At 33.2% G+C, this 26240-nt stretch overlaps 1 protein-coding gene across 1 annotated transcript in view; it reads left to right on the forward strand.

The window, feature by feature from the left end:
• Positions 1–6679: 6679 nt before the first annotated feature.
• The window catches only part of fbxo21 (F-box protein 21), a 30167-nt gene continuing 10606 nt past the window's right edge, over positions 6680–26240 (forward strand). Inside the window, exons 1-9 of the mRNA XM_056457378.1 lie at positions 6680–6926; positions 11608–11743; positions 11882–11991; positions 14069–14190; positions 16059–16205; positions 16845–16981; positions 20523–20659; positions 22993–23172; positions 25437–25569. Of these exons, the coding sequence (XP_056313353.1) occupies positions 6703–6926; positions 11608–11743; positions 11882–11991; positions 14069–14190; positions 16059–16205; positions 16845–16981; positions 20523–20659; positions 22993–23172; positions 25437–25569 (1326 nt within the window). The 5' untranslated portion in view covers positions 6680–6702. The remainder of the gene's footprint in view (positions 6927–11607; positions 11744–11881; positions 11992–14068; positions 14191–16058; positions 16206–16844; positions 16982–20522; positions 20660–22992; positions 23173–25436; positions 25570–26240) is intronic.

Raw genomic sequence — 26240 nt, forward strand, 5'->3', positions numbered from 1 at the left:
CTGAACCTTTGCGTGCGCGTTCACGAGGAGGCGGGAGGACATGCGCAATAGTGCGCGTCATTCAGTTAAAGTTAAAAACCAAAAACCTTTTTCGGTGGGAATAATAATAATAAAAAAACTACTACATGTATGGAGGACTAAACCTACAAAAACAACAAATAAATACGCGAATATATAAATAAATGAGCAAATAAATCCATAAATTCCTGCATAAATAAATAATTAAATAAATAAATATACATAAATAATTAATAGTGTGGGCAGGTAACTAAATACCCCCCCCCCCCCCTCCCAAACGTTTATTCAGTTCCGCATTTACTTTTCCCCAGGTCAACATGATAATTTGAAGCTGTCTGTCAATCATCAGAAGCCAGTCAAAAAAATCTAATGATTTTTTTTAATGCAAAATTGGTCAACCAATGATGGTATAAAGACCGCCTTCTGATGGTTGACAAACACATAATCACATAATCATTTATTTGCATATATATATATATATATATATATATATATATATATATATATATATATATATATATATATATATATATATTATAATAAATACATATTATATTAATTTAAATAAATAAATAAATTAAATCTCTGTTTTCTAACATTTTTGTTTCCAAAAATACTTTAGGGGAACCCACTTACAAGCAAAACTAAATATTATGTTCTTGTACATAATTTAAAGTTTTTTTTTTTTATTTAAAGATTTACAATGACATGTCATCATATACAATAATATAACAATCTATTGTACAATTGTCCATCTGCTAATAATTCAAGTCTTTTGTGAAGGGTAAAATTAACAAAAAATTAATAAATTAAAATAAAAATTAAATAAAAATCAAGATACATTCTCCAAAAACTCCCATAGAGGATTCCAGATATGCCAGAAATCATCAGATTTCTGACGCAAGTCATAAGTCAGTTTTTCCAAGGGTAAGAAAATGGCAATCTGATTTATTCACATATTGACTGAAGGAATGTTAGGAGAGGACCACAACAAAAGAATACATTTTCTTGCAAGATATGTACAAAAGTGTAACACAGATTCTAGTCCACGACTAAGTTGTAGAGCACTTTTACAATTCAGAAGGTAAACAGCTGGAGAAAGAGCAAAAGGTTTATCTATAATCTTCTGAACTAATTTGTGAATTTCTTTCCAGTATGTCTTAATCATGTCACAGTCCCAGAATACATGCATCACAGTACCAACATTGGAATTGCACTTAAAACAACACTGAGAAACATTAGGGAATATCTTATTTAAACGAACTGGCGTTAAATAAGTTCTGTAAAAGAATTTAAAATTTTGCTCATGGTTTGATATTGTGGCCCCTTTGAAAAATATGCCAGAGCAAATAGAAAGCCATTCTTCTTCGCTAAAATTTGTTCCACAGTCTTTCTCCCATATAACTTTCAAGGAGGTAAAGGAAGCACACCCTTCATTGGATAACATTGAGTAAAAAAAAGATATCTTCCCTTTGAGGGAGAATGAAGAATACAATTGTTTTTCCATGTCAGAAAGATCAAGACGTATCCTGCCATCCTTAAAAGACGATTCTAGAAAATGTCGTAGTTGCAAAAATTTGTAAAAGTCATTATTTGGTAAATGAAATTCCTGCTTTAATAACTGAAATGATTTCAGATTCCTGTTTTCAAATATCTGATCTAATTCCAAAATGCCCTTTAGTCTCCATGATCGAAAACCAATGTTTTGAATAGCAGGGGGTAGATCAGGGTTACACGAAATAGGAGATTTTAAAGAAAGAGTGCAAGGAATATTCAAATAGTTTACCACATCTTTCCATGCCAAGAGAGTGTTTGATACTGTAAAGATGCTGAGTACAGAGTCAAGTTTATGTACACTATTAATAAACGGTAAAGTACATAACAAATTTGGGGAGCTTCTCATAGATTCTATACCCAGCCACTGAGAATCCATTCTATTAAGAAACCAGTTTAACATATTTTTTATCTGGGCAGACCAAAAATATAACTGAAAATTGGGTAATGAGACCCCTCCTAATTCTCTGGGTTTCAGTAAAGTAGAAAATTTAACTCTAGGCTTTTTTTTATTCCAGATAAATTTTGATATGATTAAATGTATTTTTTTAAAGAAATCAGAGTTCAGGTAGCAGGGCAGACTTTGAAATAAAAAATTTAACCTAGGTAGAATATTCATCCTAATTACATTAACCCTGCCCATAAATGATATGGGAAGATCTGACCAGTTAGAAAGATCTTGTGTGATTTTAGAAATTAATGGGGTGTAGTTAGCTTTGAGTAAATCACACAAGTTGGGTGTAACATTTATTCCTAAATATTGAAAACCGGAGGGAGTTAAGCGGAATGGAGAATTAAAAGTATCTTCCGAGGGGACATTCAAACATAGTGCCTGAGATTTATTTAAATTAATCTTATATCCTGAAAATGTGCTATATTCTTCAATAATAGAAAGAATTGCCTAAACAGAAGGTTCAGGATATTTAACATACAGTAGAACATCGTCAGCATAGAGTGAGATACGATGCTCCTCTGATCCAATCCTAATGCCGTGTAAATTTTTACTGGCCCTTACTGCCGCTGCCAAAGGTTCAATGACCAAGGAAAATAAGAGGGGTGAGAGTGGACAGCCCTGGCGGCAACCTCTACCGACAGGAAATCTATTGGAAATTAACCGGTTCGTATTGACCGCCGCCATAGGCTGAGAATATAAGAGTTTAATCAAATTAATAAAATTACAACCTAAATTTATCTTCTCTAACACAGCAAAAAGGAAGGGCCACTCCACCCTATCAAATGCCTTTTCGGCATCAAGCGAAACAATTAAAGTAGGTTCTTTGCTCATGTGTACGTAATCTAGGATATTTAACAGTCTGCGGATGTTATCAGAGCCATATCTACCTTTTACAAACCCAGTCTGATCCGGCGAGACAATAGATGGAAGAATGGATTCAAGACGTCTAGCCATTGCTTTAGCAACAATTTTATAGTCTACGTTTAGTAAACTAATTGGACGATATGAGGAGCAGTCCAGAGGGTCTTTATCTTTTTTCAGGATAAGACTAATAACAGCAGAAGACCAAGAGTCAGGCATTGAGTTTAAATCTAAAAGATTGTTAATGGCAGGAATTAAAATTGGGTTTATGTCTTCCCAAAACTGCTTGTAAAATTCAAGTGGGAACCCATCTGGGCCCGGAGCTTTATTAGAGGGCATATTCCAAATTGCTTGCCAAATTTCTTCCTTGGTGAAGGGGGCATTTAAAATATTTTTTTCATTTTTGGAAACAACAGGAAGAGCAATCTTACTCAAGAAATAAGATAAATCTTCTTCTGAATTACAGTTATCAGATTTATATAAAATTCTATAAAAATTTGAAAAAGTATCATTAATTATCTGTGGATCAAAAGTGACTCTGCCCTCTGGGGTCCTAACTGATTTTATAACTCTCTCTTGTTGTGCCTTTTTTAACTGATATGCAAGTAAACGACTTGGTTTATTTCCAAATTCATAGTATTTTTGCTTACTAAAAAATAATAATTTCTTAACATGCTCTGTATGATCTAAATTTAGTTTAGCCCTTGCTCTGTTCAGCTGAATCCAATTGGTCTGGTTTGGCATTTGTTTGTGCAGATTTTCCAAATTTGCTACTTCATCCTCTAATTCTCTCCTCCTCTTGGTCTTAGATTTACTCATAGAGGAGGCATAAGAAATTATATGGCCACGTAATACCGCTTTAGCTGCATCCCATTTTGTTGCTGCAGAAACCGGAGAGTTTTGGTTATCTTGCCAATAATGAGCTATTTTCTCCTTAAGTAATATACAAAAATCTGCATTATTTATGTGTGAAATATTGAATTTCCAATAATTAGATTTACGAATAGACAATTTGAGGTCAAAATCTAAGTAAACTGGACTATGATCTGATAAAACGATAGGGCCTATATGACATGACTTCACTTGGAAAATACATTCAGATGGTGCAAAAAAATAGTCCAATCTAGAATAGGAACTGTGGGGATGAGAATAGAATGTATAGTTTCTGTCTTTTGGATGTAATTCCCTCCAAATGTCTACTAGGCCTAAATCTTTACATATATGCTGCAGAGTAAAAGAGGATTTTTTACTTGTCAGGGTCTGCGGGGAGGATCTATCCAAATTGTTATTAATAATACAATTAAAATCACCACCTAAGAATCCCAGATTTGTACATAACTTGTTGAATTGTAAGACTGTATGAGATATAAAGGTGGGATTGTCAGTGTTTGGAGCATACACATTTCCAATAGTGAGGTGTACACCATAAATGTGGCCTGAAACTAGTACAAATCTACCTTCAGAATCAGATTCTACATGCTCCAGGCTGAATGGGATATTCTTGTGGATTAGAGTTGCTACACCCCTACTATTTGATGTAAAAGATGAGTAATAAATCTGACCCACCCACTCTCTTTTCAGTTTACAATGCTCTGCGTCTGACATGTGAGTTTCCTGCAACAGAGCAATGGATATACAGGCTTTTTTCAGGAATGTAAGAATTTTCTTTCTCTTTATGACATGGCCGATACCCTTCACATTCCAAGTAACTAGTTTAATGATACCCATGGAAAAAAAATAAAGGATACAATGTTAAGATGCTGATGGACAAATAAAGAATCTGGCATATAGAGGACACCGTATTTGAACAGAACAGTACCACTGATTAAACACTGAATAACCCTAAGAAAAGCCACCCCCCCAGGCCCCATCCCCAAACGATAGGGCACAAATAACACCAGAAAGTCACAAAATACAATTAACGTAAGTAACGTTAAGCCTGTTACCATACTACAACCACTGAGAAAAACAGCTCCATTAAGAGTCGCTCCTATAGCAACTATGATATGAAAACAAAATTGAGTTAACCGAACCCATATCAAATAAACAATTATTTAATTATCATATAAAAAAATATAAATCCCAAACGTATCACTATAATATTAAATCACTTATAAAAAACGGAAAAAGGTCCTGCAGTACCAGAAGTAAACCTATATTAGGGGCAAAGATGCAATGTATAACTAATGGATTTACATTGTGGAGAAAAAATAAATAAGAAAATCAAGTGATAATAATAAAAAAAATATTAAAAAATAAAAAAGAGTTATAAAACAAAAGAAAGTAGGTGAAGAAAAAAAGGAAATTAGTGGGTTCAAAAAAATAAAGGTAATCCTCCGAAAGTTACATTATGAGTTACCCGTCCAAAGAGTCCAGAAATGATTTCGCTGAGTTCGGATCCTCACATAATTTAAAGTTTTAAAATAATCCAATTAATTAATAAATAAAGATAGATAGATAGATAGATAGATAGATAGATAGATAGATAGATAGATAGATAGATAGATAGATAGATAGATAGATAGATAGATAGATAGATAGATAGATAGATAGATAAATTATTTTTTATTGAGTTGATTTACAATTTAAAGGAGTAAATTACCCCTCCCCTACCACAACCACGGCATTGGGGAAAAAACCCATAATAAAAATAAACTTTATATCATTCAAGACTTTCTGAGTTGACAGTGAGAAATCAGTGTACCATATTTGTTCAGTCCATGTGTTACTATTTAACGAGAGACTTGGCAACATCTAAAAAAGGAATACAAAAGAGGTACATCTTAATACAAAAAAAAAAAAAAAAAAAAAAAAAAAAACTAAACAGGTCATATCATCTTGAATCACAGAACCTTCCAGATGAGGGAATACATTATGTCATGTTTGTTTAGTCAATATGTTATCATTTGACATGAAGGGCTTGGTACAATTAAAATAGTACAAACTATAAATAATAAATAAATAAATAAATAAAATCTCTGTTTTCTAACATTTTATTTCCAAAAATACAGTACTTTAGGGGAACCCACTTGCAAGCTAACTAAATATTATGTACTTGTAACAATTAATTAAAACAATTAGTTAATGATTAGATAGACAGACAGACAGACAGTCAGACTGATAGATAGATAGATAGATAGATAGATAGATAGATAGATAGATAGATAGATAGATAGATAGATAGATAGATAGATAGATAGATTTCTGCAACGGATGCCCTTCCAGCTGCAACCCATCACTGAGAAACACCCATACACTCTCATTCACACACATACGGATAATGTAGCTTAACCAATTCACCTATAGCACATGTTTTTAGAATGTGGGGGAAACCGGACCACCCAAAGGAAACCCACGCCAACACTGGGAGAACATGCAAACTCCACACAGAAACGCCAACTGACCCAGCCGAGGCTCAAACCAGCGACCTTTTTGCTGTGAGCTGACAGCGCTACCCACTTGCGACACTCATTAAAGACTACATTATTAAAATATTAATAAGTGATAACATTATTATTCAAATAAAACAGAGACAGAAAACTAGACTAAAAGATGAAAACACAGATAAATAAAACTACTTTAAAGAACATGTCAGTTATTCCTGTATTACTAGTTTCATTGTAAAATATGCACTGTTCTAAACTGTAATCTATATTAAATGTACTATATTTAAGTGTCACATTCAAATATAAACGTGGTATTTTCGGATTATTTCCCGCCACTCTTGAAAGTTCAGCCCTTTGCACCAGAAAGGGGCGTAGCTCCGTCGACAACGGGGCGGGCCTTCGATGAGGTCATCGGAGTAAACAGAAAAGATGGCGACGCCATACACCGGAGATCGAGTTTTAGGGACAAATGTGGTTACCTCAGGACGTTTCGCCAAGCAGCTGATCGATTTACCAGCGGAGATATTAGAGCATATACTGTGCTTCCCCGTTTTAAACCCTGTCGACATTTGCAACGTTTCCAGGACGTGCAAGAGGCTACATGACGTGTGCCATGGCAGGGGAAAGGTCTGGGCTCATCAGTACAAACTCAGGTGGAATACATTAAAAAGCTTTTTTTTTAACCGCCATCAACCTCCAGTTTAGCAAACCATAATAAATGCGCTGGATCCACGAGAGGTGGTTTAAGATGTACATTCAGTGAGGAGCTGTCAGGTCGTGTTCTCATTCTGCTGATGCACCAAATTTGTCCTGTGTGCACATACAGAGAGAGAGGCGCATTAGATGTCATATTTAACCTTCTAAAAATCGACATGCACTTTTAGATTGAGGTAAAGTTGGATTTATATTCGCATATTCAGACTTTCTCCTTAATAATATAATTTCAGAAAAGTATTATTTGCAAATTCTAAATAGTGAAATCATATTAGCAGCCAATGATTATCAAAGTACAAGATTGTTCACAGTCAAATAAATCGTGCTAATGTTGTTTTCAAGTCGTATTTACATGTGATTTCAGATCCTATATTCAAACTAGAGTAGTAGATAATATAGGAAACGCTAAATGAAGGAATGTGCGAATAGAAAACCAACTTTACCTCAATCACTTTTAGTTGCTCATAACGACCTTGGGTTGCTTTGAAATGCATGAAATTATCTGATGCGCTCATGTATATTAAAAACATTATGATAAAACATATCTAAAAGGAGGTGTAGTTCACGGCTGCACGATATTGGACAAATCTGACATTAGGATATTTAGTTTTTCTGCCTTATATATTGCAATACGAGTACAATTTAACATTTATGACATGAATAGCTTTATTTGGAAAGGATGTATAATTTTACATGGATTGGGATGGTTCTGTATGGCACTGCATCTGCATAAAATACAATAAACAACATAAAAGCATAGATAAATGCAATAAATAAATATATACAAATGAAATAATCAGTGATTCATTCTGTTTATGGGGAGTCTAATAGTATTCAGGGAGAGTAATTGAATATATTTAAATGTAAAAAAACTGTATTGTCTTCGTTTTATAAATAATTCAATAAAATGAATCATTGTTATTAAAGTTACAAATGGTACAATTTCTTATGTCTGAATGCTTTTAAAATCCTCATACAGTCACAGGCCTCAAAAGCATTGCATGTCCTGCGATGTGACTTGCAAATGATCACATTGCGATATCAAAGCTGAAAGGATTTATTGTGCAGCCCTATAAGTTATAATAATATATGTGGAGGTTATAGTAGCAATATCTAGTAACGATTGTGTTTTACTGGATGTTGTGGCTGTGAGACATGTTTATTACTATAGCTATGTTTTGGCAGATGCATGACAATTACCAGTGGAACATTTCTTTGGTATATTTTGTGTAAACTGAATTCACCAAATGCATCACCTGCCAAAATCAATCATTTATTTGTAATATAGACTCATGTGTTATACATGCAGTGCATCCAGAAAGTATTCATAGCGCTTCACTTTTTGAAAAGAAATTTTATACTAAATACTTATTCCAAAATGGATCAAGTTCATTTATTTCCTCAACATTCTACACACAATAGCCTATAATGACAATGTGAAAAAAGATTTTTTTGAAATTGTTGCATATTTATTAAAAATAAAAAACACAAATAATCACATGTACATAAGTATTCACAGCCTTTGCTCAATACTTAGTTGATGCACCTTTGGCAGCAATTACAACCTTAAGTCTTTTTGAATATGATGCCACAAGCTTGGCACACCTGTCTTTGGCAATTTTTGCCCATTCCTCTTTGCAGTACCTCTCAAGCTCTATCAGGTTGTATGGGAAGCGACTGTGTACAGCCATTTTCAGATCTCTCCAGTCCAGAGATGTTCAGTAGGATTTAGGTCTGATCTCTGGCTGGGCCAGTCAAGGACATTCACAGAGTTGTTGTGAAGCCACTCCATTGATATTTTGGCGGTGTGCTTTGGGTCATTGTCCTGCTGGAAGATGAACCGTTGTCCCAATCTAAGGTCAAGAGCACGCTGAAGCAGGTTTTCATTCAGGATGTCTCTGTACATTGCTTCATTCATCTTTCCCTCTATCCTGGCTAGTCTTCCAGTACCTGCTGCTGAAAAACATCCCCACAGCATGATGCTGCCACCCCCATGCTTCACTGTAGGGATGGTATTAGCCCGATGATGAGCGGTGCCTGGTTTTCTCTAAACCAAATGCCTGGCATTCACTCCAAAGAGTTCAATTTTAGTCTCATCAGAGCAGAGAATTTAGTTTCTAATGGTCTGAGAGTCCTTCAGATGCCTTTTCGCAAATTCCAGGCTGGGAGTGGCTTCCGCCTGGCCACTCTACCATACAGAAGAACGCTGGAGCTCAGACAGAGTGACCATCAGGTTATTGATCACCTACCTGACTAAGGCCCTTCTCCCCCGAGCACTCAGCTTAGATGGCCGGCCAGATCTAGGAAGAGTCCTGGTGGATCCAAACATTTTGCACTTGTCGATGATGGAGGCCACTGTGCTCATTGGAACTTTCAGAGGAGCAGAAATTTTTCTGTAACCTTTCCCAGTCTTGTGCCTCGAGACAATCCTGTCTCGGAGGTCTACAGACAATTCCTTTATCTTCATGCTTGGTTTGTGCTTTGACATGCAATGTCAACCCTGGGACCAGGGCTTAATTTGTGCCGGAACACGCCAGATCCGGAACCTTTGAAATCTGATCCGGCACCTCATTTTACAGATCCCCCTCCTCCCCCGTCCTCCTCCCCCGTCCACTGTTCACTTTCACGTTCTTCTGCGACTCCCCAACCCTCTTCACTTTCGTCTACGACAACCATCCCCAACCCACCCCCACCGCTCTTCACTTTCGTCCGTGACACCCCTCCGCCATCTTTTTATTTTTAATAAATTCGCAAGCATTTCAAAAAATCTTTTCACGTTGTCATTATGGGGTTTTGTGTGCAGAATTGAGGAAATAAATGCTTGTATATTAGTAGTAATACATGTATTACTGCACACAAAATATGCTTAATGAGAAGACACAAAGTGTTAATTGTCTATTGGTCTTGAAATTTAATTAGGAATAAAAAAGGTCTTAAGTTGGACCAGGAACTCTTACTTTTATTCATAATTCAAGTCTTGCCATTAAATGTTGCATGCACTGCAAAAATATTCAAATTAATATGTTTATGTCTTGCTTTTCAGTTCAAATATCTAGGCATCCAAAAAATCAACACGCATTTATTGAGATGCAAAATCAAATATTAAATAATTTTTATTTGTAATTATTTTGAGCCAGTAAACATGATCACTTAACAAAATACATGTTTATATTTTACCTATATTTTATATATCACATTTCAAAATTTAAAGTAGGGCAGGAATTCGCTTTTTACCCCCATCTTTTTAAAATCAGAAATGCACTTAATTTCTCATAGCCTTTTTAACGGCATTACATTTATCTTGATTTTAAGTTGTTGTTTTTTCAAAGCTTTTTATCTGCAAATAAGCCAGACACACTAAGGAAGAGCATTACTTTTGTGTTGTTTAATCAGAAAGTAGTGCATTAACACACATTCCCACATTCTAGGTAAACCTTATTTGTAAAATTAATGACAATCTGTTGTTAAAAAAAATCATATTGTGTCCTCCTTGGATAATGACATTTCTAGAACATATTGACATACTGTGTTGTGAATCTTGTGATCCCTGTATTTTCTTCTTAAAGGGCTGGTTCGTCTAAAAATGACAATTCTGTCATCATTTACTCACCCTCACTTGTTCCAAACTTGTTTGAATCTCTTCCTTCTGTTGAACACAAAGGATGATATTGTAAAGAAAACTGGAAACCTGTTACCATTGACTTACATAATATTTGTTTTTCCTACTATAGATATCAGTGGTTTTAGTATTTCAGCTTTCTTCAAAATATCTTCTGTGTTCAAAGAAACTCGCAAAGGTTTGTAATCACTTGAGGAGGAGAAAATAGTGAGTATAAACTTTCATTTTTGGGTGAACTACCCCTTTAAATTGGTCCTTAAAAGCCTTGCATAACCTCCATACTCAATATGTCACAGAGACTCTGATATTTGCTGCATTAAATCTCTAGTTCTAGTTAATATGACTTGCATATTATGTTCTTAGTACATCCATCTGTAAATATTACCCCCAGTTTTCTATAAATGCTCTTATAACTTATACCTTTATCCTGCAATTTCTGCTATCGCACTCCTGGTTAGACCTAAATTGCATTTTGTAGCCTTGTACTTGTGTAATGACAATAAATTTGAATCTAATTCATTTATATGTATCCTCTGTGTGGTCAAATGTTTCTACTGTAAACCATTAAAGTGTCACCTTTTTAGAAAGTACACTATAGACCATTTCAATGTGGTCATGTTGTTGGCTCTTGAACCTTTCCTGCTTATCAAACTATTTCATAACTGTAATAAGAGGCAATTTAATCATAACTTAATGTTAAAACAGCTATCATAGCATTATTTATCAATATGTGGCTCTTTTTGGATTCTCAGAAGCTAAAGAAATTAAAAATGTAAAACAGGAAAGACGTTTGGACCATTGTTTTTGTTTACATTTTTCAAAATGGTCTATATACACTGTAGGTTAAGTATGTATACATACTGTCCACCCGTATATAAACACACAACAACTTATCTTTCCTGATTTTGACTGTAATATAATTATGTGCACCTTTTGTAAAGCTGCTTTAGAATGATAATTATTGTGAAAAGTGTTATACAAACATACTTGAATTGTTTCAGATGGCCCAGACTGCAGAGGTTTTATCGGACGAACGAATCATATGATTGGCTGAAGGAATTCAAGACCCGGCACACGGTTGGTCAACAGATAAGAAGAACGGTAGAGTCCATTTCCAAAAGGTTCTTCACTGAAGTTGTAAGTGATGCAATTTAAAGATTATAAATCATTATGCAGTTCTCAATCTTAATGCCGTGATCGTTACACAGGTGTGTTTGTAAGGTAAGTTGAATTTAATCTGTTGCTTTAGTCACTAACCCAGAGATCTGTAATCAGCCTTGCATCGGTCAGGTTCTTGGAGACAGTTTTGCAGAAATCGAGTCTCTCGGAGCCCCTGAACACTTCTGTGAGGACGAGCTGCTTGGCATCTTGAACTCGGATAAAAGGTTGGCTAATGCTTTGTTATTGTATTTTCAGCCTACACTGTAAAAAAAAAACATCTGTAAATGAGCAGTTTTCCGTATTTTGGAATTCATGTTTACATACAGTTGAAGTCAGAATTATTAGCCTCCCTTTGAATTTTTTTCTTTTTTAAGTATTTCCCGAATGATGTTTAACAGAGCAAGGAAATTTTCACAGTATGTCTGATAATATGTTTTCTTCTGGAGAAAGTCTTATTTGTTTTATTTTGGCTAGAATAAAAGCAGTTTTTAATTTTTTTAAATCCATTTTAAGGTCAAACTATTAGCCCCTTTAAGCTAGATTTTTTTCGATACTCTACAGAACAAACCATCGTTATACAATAACTTGCCTAATTACCTTAACCTGCTTAGTTAACCTAATTAATCTAGTTAAGCCTTTAAATGTCACTTTAAGCTGTATAGAAGTATCTTGAAAAATATCTAGTCAAATATTATTTACTGTCATCATGACAAAGATAAAATAAATCAGTTATTAGAAATGAGTTATTAAAACTATTATGTTTAGAAATGTGTTAAAAAAATCTTCTCTCCGTTAAACAGAAATTGGGGAAAAAAATGAACAGGGGGCTAATAATTCTGACTTCAACTGTATTTTTTATGTTTGTTTATGCTTTTGGATTGCGTTATGGGATCTTGATCTTTCTCCCAACAACTTTTAACCTTGAAAAGTTGGAAAAAGTTGGTGTTGTATACTATGCTACAATAACCATGTAATAAATATAATTACTACATCTATTATTTTACAGACTTATAATTTTTCTTATACATTATATTATCAAACTACTAAAATGTCAATAAAAGTGACTGTTAAATTGTAGAGTTGAATTTTCAACATCAAACGTCAACAGAGCAGAGATGACTTCCCATAAGACAATTTGCAGCCAGAAAACACTTTTAAATCACAAAATATGGAATATTAATAGATTAAAATAATATAGATAATAATAATACGGGTATGTTTTACAGTGTACTGGGATTCCAATCAATCTTAAAAGTCTTAAAATATATTACATTTCAAAAACAAAAAAAATGTAGGCCTTAAGAAGTCTTAAATTAAATAAATATAGGATTGTTGGCAGGGTGCAAATTACTTTGATGATCTGGGACATCAATTTTTTGGTAATGTTAGTGTTTTGGTAATGTTAGTTTGTTTAATACACGCTTAAGTTATCAAATGCCATTTAAATAAATGCATAAACTGAAGTTTTTGGTATTTAGAGGGATTTTTAGTGTATTTTGACTCAGAGTAAACTCTGATTAGCTTACTGTAGGTCAAACTATACTAACTATGCATCTTATTTTATTTTACTTTTAGGCTATATGTAGATACAAACACCTATTTTACAAGAAAAGTGTCTTGTGAACACTTACGAAGTCTATCAGCTTTCTAGATCTGCCAGGTTCAGACTGTTGAATGATTCTCACATAGACTGATTGGCATAATTATGTATGAACCCCCATAAGGGTATGAACCGTTATAGGGGTGGTATATATATATATATATATATATATATATATATATATATATATATATATATATATATATATATATATATATATATATATATATATACTATTATTTTTAATTATTAATATTATTTTTAATTATTAATATTATTGTTTAAGGCACAGATCAGAGAAATCTATTTCTCACTATTAAAGGGCTGACGCCGTACATCTTGTTTTGACGTCCTTCAGGGGTGGATCAATTGTTACTTCTGTAATTAGCACCCTGGTGGTTTGATCTATAAACACAAAAAGAATGTGTTTATATAACTAGAGTTTGCTTGTTTAGACACATTATTTCAAACATGTAGCTAAGAAATAAAAGAAAATCAAAAAAAGTTTTAATGGGGCAAGTAAAAACTCTTTTACACTGATCATTTGAACAAATTTTGATAATTTTGCTCTGTATACGTATGACATTTTGTACAAAATAGTCTTTAAAGGTCTTAAATTTGACTCTGTGAATCCTGTAGAAAGCCTAGCATTGCTGTTTAACCAAGTTTACAATTTCCCTCTTTTCTCATGATGCCCTCAGGAAGACTTTGACACTTAAATACTATGCAAAGAAAATCCTGTACTTCTTCCGACAGCAGAACATTTTGAGGAATTTGAAAGTTTTCCTTGAGCGACCACCTGAACAACAATCAGCTCTGGAGGGTAAGCTTAAAGTCTCACAACTGAAAAGAAATGCTTTATGTAATTTGTTTCATCATTTTTTTTCTGCCATTACATAGCCTACTCCTAATGGCTCTCCTTTTCTAATACTATAATAATAAACATATAAAATACATCTGAACTGAAATATATTCTGCCATACTGGTTACAGTACTGCCGGATAATTGAAATTCTTATACGCAGCTCTTGACCAGAAACCAGTGTAACTTTCACACTTGTCATCTGAAAGCTGAATAAATAAGCTTTCCATTCATGTATGGAAAGAACAACATTTTTCAATAGAAACAAGAATTTGATAATCTGGAATACTGAGAAAACTGCGTAAATTAAGTTCTTAGCCATGTATATTACTAATCAAACATTTAGTTTTGATATATTTACAGTAGGATATTTACAAATTTTGACCTTAAAATGTTTTTTTTTTTTTATTAAAATTAATTTAAAATATTAAATATTAAAATATTTAAAAACATCATGTTTATTGATCTCATTTGAAGGACCATTTCTTTTTTTACCATTTAAATTATAAACTTGTATAATACTTATATTATGTCCTCATTCATATGTGATCATATTTCTCACTTTATTTTAGAGCTTGAGGGCAAATGTTGGATTCAAAATCTCGAAGTATAAAATAAATATTAATAAAATGTAAAACACTTTAAGAACTATAATGACTACAGGTCCAACATAAAAACACTAATATCGCTAAAATAAAATGCAAAGATTAAACATTGTACTTTCAAGATTCTCTCAATGCTGTTATTCATGTTTCTGTCTGCATCCCCATAATGGCGTAAAATTGCGTAAATATGTGTAAATAAAGAAAAATTATTACAATGCGTTTTATGACACTACGAAATAGTCCATAGAGCATAATATGAAATGACACACTTTTTATTTTGTCCATATGATATACAGTGCTGTGCAAAGTCTTAGGCCACTAGTATTTTGACCAAAAAAAAAAAGGTTAAAGTGGGTTATTTCTATATTTTTCTGTAGCATGTCAGTTTGAAATATCAATTTACATTTCCAAACATTATTTTTGTCATTTATTGTAATTATACAGTAAGATTATTGTCTGACAACAGCCAGAGATCTGATCTGATCATCATCCAGTCTGGAATAACACAAGGAAACAGAACAAACTGAGATTAACTCAATCCAGAAGAACTTTAGCATTAAGCAACATCTCTAAAAGGCTTTAAAAAAAACCTGCAAAGCTACAGTACTGTTTAAAGTTTTAGGCACTGTCAATTGAGGATGCTTTCAAAAAAGAATGCATAAATACATTTAATTTATTTATCAATTAACTTATAACTAAATCAAATCAACATTTAGTATGAGCACACTTTGCATTTAAACTTGGTACACTTGCCCATAGTTTTTCAGGTAGCTTTAGAGGTAGATTTATTATTTTTTTAAAGCATCTTAGAGATGTTGCCAACGTTCTTCTGGATTGAGTTTGTCTCAGTTTGTTCTGTTTCTTCATGTCATTGCAGACAGACTGGACAATGATCAGATTAGATCTCTGTGTGGAACACCGGCTGCTTTCAGACCCCTTGTGCATACAATAATCTCACTGTAATTACAATTAATGACAAAAATAATGTTTGGAAATGTAAATTGATATTTTAAACTGACATGCTCCTGAAAAATATAGAATTAACCAATGTTAACCGACTTTAACCTTTTTTTGGTTAAAATACTAATAGCCTCAGACAGTACTGTACATTGTCATATTTCACAGCCCTACTTGCTCCCTTACCGTGACTTTTTTAAAAATATTTTTTTAATAATTATTCAAATATTTACTTTAACTCCTCTGTTTGTTTAATGTATAATGCCAGGTGCTGTTTTGGTGGACCAGTATTGCAACCCTCTGACTGACGTCACTCTTGAGAGCATATCTGCACAGGTTGAGGAAATCACAGACAAGGTGAAGAAGTGTCTGCGAGCGCAAAACGCCACACACCCAAGTCTACGAGCTGGTCAAGGTCAGTCAGCAAAAGAAGGATCCGGAAAATTCAATTTGCTGTCCTCATAAAGTCTATTAGTCAGACCCAGACTCGCGTTTTCCCTGTTGCCTGATAAAAAGCTTTCAGCTCAATGTCAAAGTCTCAGCCGGTCTCTTAGTTAAATTTCCAACATTTTTAATGTACTTTGGACTGCATCTGGCAACCACAATAGCACTGATGTTCTGGGGTCAACCTGGGAATTTTAAAAAGGCATTTTCCAGGCCAAGTTTTGGAAAAACAAATAAGCCCAAAATGTTTTGGAAAAGTCATGGAAATTTATTAAACAAATATCCTGCGTACTTGAATATATTTGAGATGATTATATTGGGTTTTAAGTGTGGTCTCCAGAAACAATCTCTAACTACAGGGCTAAGATGCTGTAGTTGCTAGTTTGTACAATTCTTATAAGTCTTAAGAAAACACAAGCCAGCATTTCTCAGATTTCTCTTTTGATATACTGCAATAAATTTAAACATGCATTTTTTTTCCTATTTACCACATTACATGAAACATTGGGTCATAAATATTTACCTGAAAGTTTCAGAAAAGTCCTGGAATTTTAGTAGTAAAAATGTGTATGAACCCTGTGTAGTGTTGTGTATCTGATTGTTTTTTCAGGCGAATGCTTTGTTCTGGAAGACTTTGAGTTTCAAAGGCAAGTCATCTGTGCTGTTAACGCTGTGCTGTATGAGCAGTTACAGTACAAGGGCAATGAACGAGACTACTACAATCCACTCAACTCATACATACATCAGGTACACCACTCATATCTATATCTGATTCCAAAATACTCTATTAAGGCGGATGTAGATATTAACCAGTGTGAATGCAAAACTAGTTTGGCACACTACTGTACATGCAGTAGGTAAATGGCTTTGAGTGTATCTGTGAATATGTAAATTTGTGTATATATAAATTTACATTATCATTTTCAGAAACACTTTGCAATAAGTTTGTATTAGCTAACGTATTTAACTAACATTAACAAACAATGAACAATACATTTATTAAAGTTTTTAAAACTATTAAACTACAGTTGTATATTGTTAGTTCACGTTAACTCAGTGCATTAAGCATGAATTTGGATTTTAATAATGCACTACTAAATGTTGAACTATGATTAATAAATGCCGTACAAGTGTTAGTTCATACTACGAAACCTTATAGACCCTTTTTACGTGACGTCACGCGCTGTCCGATTTCACTCCACACAGTGTATCATTACTTCCGCCTACACAGAACTCCCCATAGAGAACTCACCCAGTCAGCTGTATATTTACTAGAGAGATGGTTAGATGGTCACTACGGCTGTTTAACAATAAGAAGACTGCATGTTAATTGTAAGATTAAAATGCAGTATTATTAAATTATTTGTAACTTATTATTAATTAGGGTAAAAGGTATACAGATATTAAATTAAAACCACCCAGTAGGTGGCGGCAGGACTATGTCTAAAGGTCTTAATTTATTAAAATGGAGAAATTGAAAAAAACATATATGGATCAGTAAATAAAAAATGATACTGATTGCATTTATAGATGAAATACTTACCAGATAATATAAGAAAATTTAATAAAGAATTGTACTCATGCTGGAACTTTCACATTACAAATATTATACGTTTCTATTCATAGCAGCATCAAAGTAAACATAAATCCATTATTGAGGGAATAAACTGAATTAATACAGTTGAAGTCAGAATTATTAGCCCCCCTGAATTATTAGACACCATTTATTTTTTCCCCAATTTCTGTTTAACGGAGAGAAGATTTGTTCAGCACATTTCTACACATAATAGTTTTAATAACTCATTTCTAATATCTGATTTATTTTATCTTTGCCATGATGACAGTAAATAATATTTGACTCGATATATTTCAAGACACTTCTATACAGCTTAAAGTGACATTTAAAGGCTTAACTAGATTAATTAGGCAGGTTAGGGTAATTAGGCAAGCTAAATATAGAAAATATATAGCTTAAAGGGGCTAATAATGTTGACCTTAAATGGTTAATAAATTAATAACTGCTTTTATTCTAGTCGAAATAAAACAAATAAGACTTTCTCCAGAAGAAAAAATATTATCAGACATACTGTGAAAATTTCCTTGCCCTGTTAAACATCATGTAGGAAATATTTTTAAAAAATTTAATAAAATCAGGGGGGGGGGGGGCTAATAATTCTGACTTCAATTGTAAGTGAAACGGTTGCAAACATATACTTTCCTTGATAAACAATCACTTATTCCTATTCCTAATAAACAATCATTTTCAAACTCAGAAAGCAGTTCAGTATTGAAAGAGAAGCATTTGGACACGTCCAATACTTTAACAGGCTTAAATCACAATGTGCAATGTTAAGATTTTCAGTTGTAAATTTTCCAGAGAAGTCTCCCATTGATTTAAAGGAAAACCGAAACTAAAACTACACTGCCAGATAGGGGGGAAGTGAAGTGACGTCATTGTGAAAAGGGTCTATTGTAAAGTGTGACCTCATTTTCTTACTGTATGTGTATGCGCATACGTTGCAATGTTTATAATGTTACAAAAATCAATTTAAAGTAAATGCTAAGGGATAGTTCACCTATAGAAAATAAAAATGTACTCACCATCGACTCGACGTTCACTTGTTTCAGTTCTGTCTGAATCCTGTTTTTCTACAAAAGTCAATTAATTTCAATAATGTAAATCAAAATTGGAAATGTACATGGGTGTGTGCAAATATATGAACTATTACTGGTCCTCAGTATAAATACATGAACTATATACACACACACACACACACACACACACACACACACTACACATATATACAAACACACACACACACAAATGTGTGTAAATACGCACAGTATTTGTATACACACATTTAAATTGCACTGTAATTAGTCAATCAGTTCCTTAATTAGTCATTTACTATGCACAAGCATTGCAGTGTTTAAAATGTTATAAAAAAATTATCAAATGTTGAAATGTGACTAACAAAAACATGAGGCACAAAAAAACAAAGATCTAAGAAAAAAAAAATTGTTTCAACAAAGATAACAAAAAACAACATTATTAATCGTTGAGCACTAATTATAGTCAACACACATACATACACACACACACACACACACACACACACACACACACATTTGTTTTTGAAACGTGAAAAGTGGGTACATTACATAGGTTTCTATTCATTTTATACTGTCCAAACTGTATATTGTATTGCCCTAAACCCACCCTACCCCTAAACCCAACCATCACAGGAGACCATATGCAGCTTTACTCTTTGATCAAACTCATCCTGTGTGATTTATAAGCTTTTTGAGAAATTAGGACAATAATTCCTTACACTTATATAGCGCTTTTTTTGGGCACTCAAAGCGCTTTACACATTCGGGGAAATCTCCTCATCCACCACCACTGTGCAGCAGCCATATTGCACCAGACCACACACCAGCTGATTGGTGGAGAGGAGACAGAGTGATGAAGCCAATTATGATATGGGGATGGTTAGGAGGACATGATGGACAGAGGCCAGTGGGCAAATTTGGCCAGGATGCCGGGGTTAAACCCCTACTCTTATTCGAAGTACATCCTGGGAGTCAGGATGAGGTTTAACGGTCTCATCCGAAAGACGACGCTCACTGAGCAGTATAGAGTTACCGTCACTATACTGGGGCGTTAAGACCCACACAGACCACAGGTTGGGCGCCCCCTGCTGGTCTCACTAACGCCACTTCTGGCAGCAACCCAGCTTTCCCATGTGGTCTTCCATCCAGGTACTGACCGGGCACAGCCCTGCTTAGCTTCAGTGGGTGACCATGTTGCAGAGAATTAGCTGTCGGCGCAGAGAGCTAGGACGTCAATAATGTCCTCATATTTCACCTCGTTTTTGTAATACCTGTGTCATACCTATGTCATTATACGGATTTGTGTCCTGACATTTCACAAACGCACACACACACACACACACACACACACACACACACACACACACACACACACACACACTATAATGAGTAGAAACAATATAATTTAAATTAATAGGAACTTAATGTTTTCCAATTATAAGTTCATACTCATTTATAAAATTCACAGTATAAGCACCCAATTTATACTGTGAAAGAGTAATGTTATAAATGAATGTAAACTAGCATTGAAGCTAAATGTAAAATGCATTATGTAATTTTAATTTAAATAAATGTCATAGATGCATTTTACATTTAAGGATGGATGACCCTGCATTAAAGATCCCTCAGTTTTAAGTCTATGAATATTTCTCACTCTGCGCCCCCTTGTGGTCAGGTGCTGCTCCGCCGCACTGGCATTCCCATCAGCCTCTCTGTGCTCTACATGACTCTGGCCAGGAAATTAGGAGTCCCTCTGGAGCCCGTCAACTTCCCCAACCATTTCCTGCTGCGCTGGTGCCAAAATCAAAGGAGGTGGGCATTAAAACCTGGCAGATAAACATTAGTATAGTATATTAGTATGGTATAGTTCCCTTAAGAAAGGTCTCTCATCATCTACTCTCCCTCCACTTTTTTAAAAGTTTTTTTCTATTGTTGATCATAAGCTAAAATGTTACTATGTCATCTTTTAAGCACTAATTCACTCCATTTACTATTACCTGCCTATTATTAAGATGTCTGCCTATAAACTGTTTATTAGCACTTACAGTTCAAGTCAGAATTAGTAGCCCGCCTTTGAATATATATATATATATATATATATATATATATATATATATATATATATATATATATATATATATATATATATATATATATTAAATAATAACAACATGTGCAATAAATATTATATATGTTATATTATATATAGATGTTATGTGCAATATATATTATTTTTCTTATATTATATATAGATGGTATGTGCAATATATATTGCACATAACAGCTGCACATATAACGTTGTATATAGTAATAAACATGTACATACACTTGTCAATCTGTATATTTGCACTCACTACTTACTTCTATTTTTTTTAAAAATATATTTATTATCTGTTTTTTTGTCCTGTCTCTGTTATCCTGTTGCACTGTAGAAGCTCTGTCACGAAAACAAATTCCTCGTATGTGTGAACATACCTGGCAATAAAGCTCTTTCTGATTCTGAGATATATATATATATATATATATATATATATATATATATATATATATATATATATATATATATATATATATATATATATATATATATATATATATATATATATTCCATTCATATATATATTCCATTCATATATTAGCAAATATTTAGCTAATATTTAAAATTCTCTATAAAAGACAATTTTGCATTCATGTAGGCTATTAGCAGAATATTTTGCAGTGTTTGCATGTCCTTTACTGTATAGAAGACATTAAAACTGTTCATTAAAATAGAAGCTATTTATTACAAGTTGATTTAAAAAAGCACCTAAATAGTTAATAAAATAGCTAATAAAAGACTATTTTCCATTTCTGTATTTCATCATTGAAGATTTCTTAAAAGTAGTGTAAAAATCTTGTCTCGTCTCGTTCTCGTGAACTCAATCTCGTGTCTCATCTCCTTTCGTGGAGTAAGCGTATCGTCACACCCCTAGTATTTACTCCGGTTTGTTAATGTTATACAAGTTAAATAACGCTAGTTCATGTTAACTCACTGTGCTTTAACTAATGTTAACGAATACAACTTTGGATTTTATTAATGCATTAGTCCATGTTAAAATACAGTATGATTAATAAATGCTGTATAAGATTATTCACACTTAATGTTAGCAAATATATTAACTAACATTAACTAATGGACCATTAATCTAAAGTGTTACCATAATTTCTAGTCCCCAAATGTTTTAAATTTGCTTCAAATCTTACATAGTCACACACCTTAAATCAGGGCTCGAAAAATCTGGTAGCCCGAAGTCCCGGTGCCATGTTTTTTTCAGTCGGGCTTCCAAAATCTATCTACACCATGCCTGGCACAACTAAAAAAAAAGGCCATGGGACTTCGGGCTACCAGATTTTCCGAGCTCTGAGATTTCTTTGTTCTGAACTGTATTTTCTCGTTGATTATAATCCAGTGACTATTTGCACATTGCGATATCATCAATGCTGAAACAATATATTGTGCAGCCCAACTCTAAACAATGTCGGAAACCTGGAGATATTGATTTCAATAGTATTTCCTTTTCTTCTATAGATGTCATTGATTATCATTCATTCAGTTTCTTTTCGACTTAGTCCCTTTATTAATCAGAGGTCGCCACAACGGAATGAACCACCAACTTATCCAGCATATGTTTTATGTAGCGGATGCCCTTCCAGCTCCAACCCATCACTGGGAAACACCCATACACTTCCATTCACACACATACACTATACGGACAATTTAGCTTACCCAATTCACCTATAGCGCATGTCTTTGGACTTGTGGGGGAAACCGAAGCACCCCGGAGGAAACCCACACCAACACGGGGAGAACATGCAAACTCCACACAGAAATGCCAAATGATCTTGCTAAGGCTCGAACTATAGCGACCTTCTTGCTGTGAGGCTAGAGCGCTAACCACTGCGCCACTGTGCTGCCTCATTGATTATTAGTTTTCAGTTTATCTTTCAACAGTGATAAACAGAATCTAAACGCCTCAGATCAAGTAAATGATTAGTTAATGATCATTTCAGGATGAACTATTTCTTTAATTAATATATATATTTTTTGCTTTATCCTACTTCATCCAAACCAGCAGTATAAAGTTAACTGGTGGAATGTTTTTCAGGTGTGGTGACATCTACGACTATATATACATTGATGCATTTGGGAATGGGAAGCAGCTGGCTGCTAAAGAGTGTGAGATTCTGATCAAACACCAGGCGACAGCAGATTACTACAGCGCTATAAGTACCAGCGAGCTTCTGCTGCGGATGGTGGGAAACCTGCTAAACATCGGCATGAGAGGGTGAGACAGACTCAGACTTTCATTTTACTGTAATTGTTGTAGTTGTTGGGATTATGGATGGCACAAACGTTTTTATTCTTGTTGTTGTTGAAATAGTCTGTGTGGTGACATGACATCATATAATGACCACTGCAGCATGCATGTGTTTTTTCTGCTCAAAGTAAATCAACATGTTGTGTTTTCATGCTACTTGAACATTTTTTTAATCAATTAGCATATTTTTCTACACTGAAAAGAATATATACTTTGCAGTTCGTTTTTTTGCAAGTTGGTTCAATTTGTTACAGCTAATTTTCTTTCTTCATAGTATAGTTTTACTTTAGTTCAAACTTAACTTTAATCAAAAAAATTTTTGTGGTCAAGAAAAATACATTCACATTCACAAATACATTTACTTTAAAGACTTTTTTAAAATTACAACATAGATTTTATTATGAAAAAAAACTATATTTTACCATTAGGTCAAAGTATAATTTTGCTTTGAAACAACCTAAAGTTAACCAAATGATTTGTATCTATTAAAAAGGTAATAGTATCTATTGCTGTTTATTAATGTGACTGTTAATTTATTGTGACTAATCGGCATACAAAATAAATGTTTGCACTTAAATATATATGTGCTTTGTACATTTATTATGTAAATATACACACATACATGTATATACTTATAAAATACATGTGTGTGTATATATATATATATATATATATATATATATATATATATATATATATATATATATATATATATATATATATATATATATATATATATATATATATATATACACATACATATACACATACATATACATACACACACACACACACACATATATATATATATATATATATATATATATATATATATATATATATATATATATATATATATATATATATATATATATATATATATATATATATATATATATATATATGTATGTGTGTGTGTGTGTGTGTGTGTATGTATATGTATGTGTATATGTATGTGTATATATATATATATATATATATATATATACATACACACTCACACTTGAAGAATTATTAGCCCCCTTTGAATTTTTATTTTCTTTTTTAAATATTTCCCAAATTATGTTTAACAGAGCAGGGAAATTTTCACATTATGTCTGATAATATTTTTTCTCCTGGAGAAAGTCTTATTTGTTTTAATTCGGCATGAATAAAAGCAGATTTTAATTTTTAAGAACAATTTTAAGGTCAAAATTATTAGCCCCTAAAAAGCAATATTTTTTTCTATAGTCTACAGAACAAACCATCATTATACAATAACTTGCCTAATTACCCTAACCTGCCTAGTTAACCTAATTAACCTAGTTAAGCATTTAACTGTCATTTTAAACTGTATAGAAGTTTTTTGAAAAATAACTAGTTAAATATTATTTACTGTCATCATGGCAAAGATAAAATACATCAGATATTAGAAATTAGTTATTAAAACTATTATGTTTAGGAATGTGGTGAAAAAAAAATCAGTTAAACAGAAATTAAGGGAAAAATAAACAGGGGGGCTAATAATTCTAACTTCAACTGTGCGTGTTTTTGTTTATATATATATATATATATATATATATATATATATATATATATATATATATATATATATATATATATATACCCAAACGCACACACACAAACTTTTTATTTTGTCTGTGATTAGTCACTATTAATGGTTTAACAACACCATTAGTATCGAAACGAATAAGAACTAGTATATAATGAACAAATACCAGTATTTTAAAAACAAATAAGTACTAATCCGTAATAAATAAAATACTAGTGTCTATTTTCATGCCACTGTGTATCTTTTAAATAATAGTACATTTTCTGTTAAGTACAAGTTCATTTTTAAAACCAATCATAATGCACTCGCTCAGCTGACCAATCAAAGTACTCTGGGCTTTTTTCAGAAGGCGGGGCTTTGTAAAAAGTTAATCAGAGCATTTCAAACACTATGAGAATAGAGGTGCTGCAATAATGTACAATAAGTGAAATATAATGTATTTCTTGTATTTTGTACCTTTAAGGCATGCCAACTTCTAAACAACACGCCAAATAAACAACATAATGAGTTATTATAACAGCATTACATTGCCTCTTTTTTTTTGTGCTCATCAGTCTGGGAATTCTGCAGATTGTGTTGTATGTAAATGAAACCGCTTTTCTTGGCTGTCAGCTCAACTTGTGAAGTAGTCAGAGCCATGTTTGTTACAAAATCTGCTTGTTTTTTGTGTTTTGTCTAGGGAAGGGAACGAGAAATCATATCAGCTCCTGCGGGACTCTCTGGATCTCTACCTCAGTATTAACCCTGATAACGTGCAGTATCTTCTGCTACAGGCCCGTCTCTACTTCCACCTGGGCATCTGGCCAGAGAAAGTGAGTGTCAGAAATGGCCCACCATTCCCCAAAGACATCTTGTTTGTTTGATACAGGCAGGTTTGTAGGGCTGGGTGATATTCATTATCCGTGATAGCAAAGAAAGATGGTTTTTCGGCATGCTTTAGAGACGGTGTGTATTTCTGTATCATTTTATAAGGGGAGCTTAGAATGTTTGACCAATCAGATTCCACTGGGTTAGCTTGACCAATCAAAGCACTCTGGGATTTTTCAGAAGGCGGAGCTTTGTAAAAACCAGAAGTTAATTAGAGCATTTATAATAACCGCACACTGTAAATCATTTATTTAGCATTAGCAACTAGTTGGTTCTTCATTTGTTAAGCATTAACTCTACATTAATAGACATTTTATAACTACAGCTACTTATAAGTGCACGTATAATGTGCTTAATGGTTGTATTTCCATTTTTTGTTAACGACTAATTTTTCATTAATAAATTAAGTATTGCATTATTTACTAAGTAGTTATTTAAGAGGAAGAGAACTTCCTTTTCCTCATTTTAACAAAATGTAATAAGTTTTACCATGATTAAAACAGTCCTCCCTAGTGGACATGTGTGGCTATTACCACCATTATGTTCTCAATTTTAAACAAATTAGCAGGAAGAGAATCACTGTCAGAGGCAGACAGAGTTTTAAAAAGTGCACGGC

This window comes from Danio aesculapii, chromosome 5, assembly GCF_903798145.1.
Source record: "Danio aesculapii chromosome 5, fDanAes4.1, whole genome shotgun sequence".
NCBI lineage: Eukaryota > Metazoa > Chordata > Actinopteri > Cypriniformes > Danionidae > Danio > Danio aesculapii.